Source organism: Sitodiplosis mosellana, unplaced genomic scaffold (assembly GCF_009176505.1).
Source record: "Sitodiplosis mosellana isolate CC-2019 unplaced genomic scaffold, AAFC_SMos_1.0 Smas_scaffold_6150, whole genome shotgun sequence".
NCBI classification, from domain to species: domain Eukaryota; kingdom Metazoa; phylum Arthropoda; class Insecta; order Diptera; family Cecidomyiidae; genus Sitodiplosis; species Sitodiplosis mosellana.
Genome location: NW_022601391.1, coordinates 3,189,322 through 3,192,871, shown reverse-complemented (window position 1 = coordinate 3,192,871; position 3,550 = coordinate 3,189,322). Strand labels below are relative to the sequence as shown.

Below are 3,550 nucleotides of genomic sequence, written 5' to 3'. Positions count from 1 at the left end.
TGAAATGGAAAAGTTTAACGCAACGTTTTGACGTCAGTACTTAAGATGCTAATGCTTCTACTGAAAGCATAATTATTTGCATTTATACTTTCGTTCGTTTCGCATATAAGATTCGAATTTTTTTTCCTAATTGGCAGTAAAACTAGCAATCGATCCATTCAGTGTCCAAAAATTTAAAGTAGAAATAACTAATTAAGGAATAAATCCAAAATTCAAATTCTGTCTTTGATTCAGATATGAAATATTCTCTTGCTCAGACCAATCTCAGATGGTATACTTACGTTGAGCTAATTAAAATTTAACCTAATAAGCTAACTACTTAATGGATACCGTAAAACAAAACGACTTGGTTGAAATCAGCTAAAATTTTGATCCATTCAAACATTACGTCTGGCTAAATTCCGAAGATCTTGTCGATTGAGTCCAAAGAAATTTGAGTTGGGATTGAATTCGGATGGATAATCTACATATTTGGAAGAAATGTCAAATGAACAACAAATTCCACTTAGAAGAATCATTTCAAAAGATCAATTTCTTTAAATATAGAAGGGAAAAAGAACCATTTTATCAAAATGCAAATAGACATGTGTTGAGTAGTATTGTGACTTACCTAAACCGCTTTCCATGCTGCGTGCATGCCACATCATTTGCTGATAATTGCGTCGAGGCATTAGGCATTGCTTTTGCTTGGTAAATTGTTGTGGTTTGATCGGGTGTTGCTGTAGAACAAGGGTTAGAGCTTAGCAAAGTACTGAAATAAGTTTTATATATGTAAAAGATCTTTACCGCTGGATACCCGTTGCCGGTTGATGTTCCGGTTGTTGGCGTAAAAATCATTGGGTGTTGCAAGTATGCAACTGACATTCGTTTTGGCACAATGACATTTTGATTTTTATTCGATTTTTTCAATGGAGTAATTCGATCGAATTTCGGTACACGAGCACTTAATCCACAGTAATATGGATCTTCAATAACTGTTGAATCAAACAAAAGTGTTCACAAAATAAATGAATCGGTCGTCGAAAAGTAAGCAATATCGTTTTTTTTTCAACTTACCATGCTTCTTTCGTTCCGATTCCTTTGATTTGCTTCTAAAGAATAATTTCAATTTACTGCTATTATTATTATGGTTGCTGTTAATAGTATTATTAATGTTGTTGTTGTTGTTGTTGTTATTTTGATGGGTACCATTTTCAACATCGTCATCATAGTCCGGCTGTAAGGGAAAAAATGCGTTTTTTCAAAAGATGCCGAATAAATGGGAAAAGTGACAACACGAAGTAAGCAATTAAATAACCGTGAGCACATTTCGATACAAAAATGAGAGAAATGACAATAATTCTTTCATTAATAAATTGAATACAAGCGTATGCACACGTGACGTGAGACATAATTAAAAGAGCATATCAAGGAAATATGTTCATCTGTGTTCGCAGTGCGAAATGAGAACATTTTTTATTTCGTATGTTCCAAAGCTTCTTCCTCATTTTCCTGCATGCACACCATCAATGCAATTTAGTTTTATGAAGCTGGCAATCCATCGCAATAGTCTTTAAAAACTGGCAATACTCCATTTGCAATGAAACTATGGCGGTTTTTTTTCGTGAACGAGTTATAAATTTGATGTAGAAGATAATAAATAAACAAATAATTGAAAAGCATTCAGTAGAAGTAAATGGAGTAGAATACTTTCGGTTTTCATGAAACTGGACAGAAGAAAAAAGAATGTGAACCAAGAAGCCATTCATCATCCGGCTGGCTAGACAGTAAAAAATTGAAATGTACATGTGGCTGTGGTTTTGTGCTCATGTTAGTCTGTATGGCAACAATGAATTATAATGTACTGCTCGACTTCGAAGCCTATTCGAAACGAATTTTATTCCTTCCGTCCGATCACTGTGTGATTAAAGGTACAAAAAGACGGCCAAAACTTGAAAATAATGGAGAGAGAGAAAAGAAAAAAATTGGTGCATCTCAATGCACTGCTATTGCATCGCGCAATCTTCTTCTTCTTCTTCAGCAGTATTACATATTGGGTAGGACAGGCGTGGGCAAATCAAGTATATCGTTGTATTATTGAACCTTAACCATTGATCTCGAATTTTTTTTGAATATATCGATCTTTATTGAAGACAACAAAAAGCCAAGTTTGTCTACATTTTGGTACGTACCATAGGTAATTCATGTGAATAAATACTGGTATCGCGTGGAGGAAGCTGTGGTGGATTTTGATCGTTGCTACCATTACTACTACCGCTGCTGCTGCGTTTTGGTTTCGATTGTTGTTGTGACGTATTCACCATGTAAAACTTTTGATCTCGTTCTCTTTGTGTTGATGCCACCGATGAATGACCTTCAGAAGAAAAGAATAAGAAGAGAAAAAAAAATTCAGCAACGAAATGGACATTTTCCGATTTTACATTAGTTGTTCACATCAACAATATAAATATATTGTATATGTATATGATTTTATGTGGATGCATGTAGAACAGACAAAACGAAACAACAAGAAATAAAATAAATGCAAACATTTACTTTTCCATCCTGTTGATAATATGAAACAGAATAACAATGTAAACATGAACTGAAAAAAAATGACTTTTTAATTTAATTAAATCAACATTTTTTCGATCTGTCGTCACCGGCTGACGAACAGGAACACAGTAGGAGGCATAACTGCTTTTTTGCTTGTTGCTGTGCGATTGTCACTGATGCGGTTATCCACACAAAACATAGGGCGACAGAAAAAAGGTCTTTTAGTAAACAAACCGATTTGCTTGTGACATTCGTGCAGATCGAATAGCTTTGTGGAAATTCCCCACACACTCAAACAATTCTGATCTGAGTACTTTTTTTTAAGATTCATTCTTTCATACAAATTGTTCCGCTGGTAGTTCAAAAGAGGTCGAGAATTGCAGTCATAATATTGTCGCATTTTAATCAAGTCATCGGCCATCAGCTGAGTGCTTTGAATTCTGTTATTTATTGTAAATAAATGCAGTTTTCTCACCGTTACTATTGCTGCTACCGCTGTATCCAGAACTATCTGAATTTTCATTGCTAATGCAATTATTTCCGGCAATGCTGTACGGATCTTCGTCATCGGGAATCGGTAACCGTGGTCGACTTTTGACGTTAACGGGGCGTTGCACTAGACATTTAAAGAAAATTTAATCAATAAGATACATTTTTGTTTTCTTCATTGATCTTATTTCTACTCTATTCATTTTTAAATGTAACAAATTACACACGTAATCCAAATTCTTCCACACACTATGGCCAAAGTTAACAACGTGTCTAGCCAAATTGAGGCTTACATTCTAAGACTATCGGTAGATAAACGCTATGATATGTCAAAAGTCTTTTTGCATTAATTTTTTTACTTCGAAAATGAAACCATGACATATTTATCCATTTCACCGTTCGACAAATTTCAACTTTTTTTCTCGCACAAGAGAAATTCCGATGGCGTTTGTTAGAGGACCTCAAAACAAACACTTCTACATCATTAGTTTGTTCGAAACCACGTCTAGATTTTTTTTTATCGATT

General features: G+C 34.5%; 1 protein-coding gene across 2 annotated transcripts in view; it reads right to left on the bottom strand.

Moving 5' to 3' along the window:
* Positions 1-326: 326 nt before the first annotated feature.
* LOC129574158 (kinesin-related protein 10-like) overlaps positions 327-3,550 on the bottom strand; it is a 47,168-nt gene continuing 43,944 nt past the window's right edge. Inside the window, exons 6-11 of one of the 2 annotated variants that reach the window (XM_055455664.1) lie at positions 3,011-3,151; positions 2,172-2,353; positions 1,057-1,216; positions 787-974; positions 611-719; positions 327-534 (exon numbers count right to left, since the gene is read on the bottom strand). In XM_055455664.1, coding sequence (XP_055311639.1) covers positions 515-534; positions 611-719; positions 787-974; positions 1,057-1,216; positions 2,172-2,353; positions 3,011-3,151 — 800 coding nt within the window. In that variant the 3' untranslated portion in view covers positions 327-514. The remainder of the gene's footprint in view (positions 535-610; positions 720-786; positions 975-1,056; positions 1,217-2,171; positions 2,354-3,010; positions 3,152-3,550) is intronic. The other variant, XM_055455663.1, reaches the window with a different exon arrangement.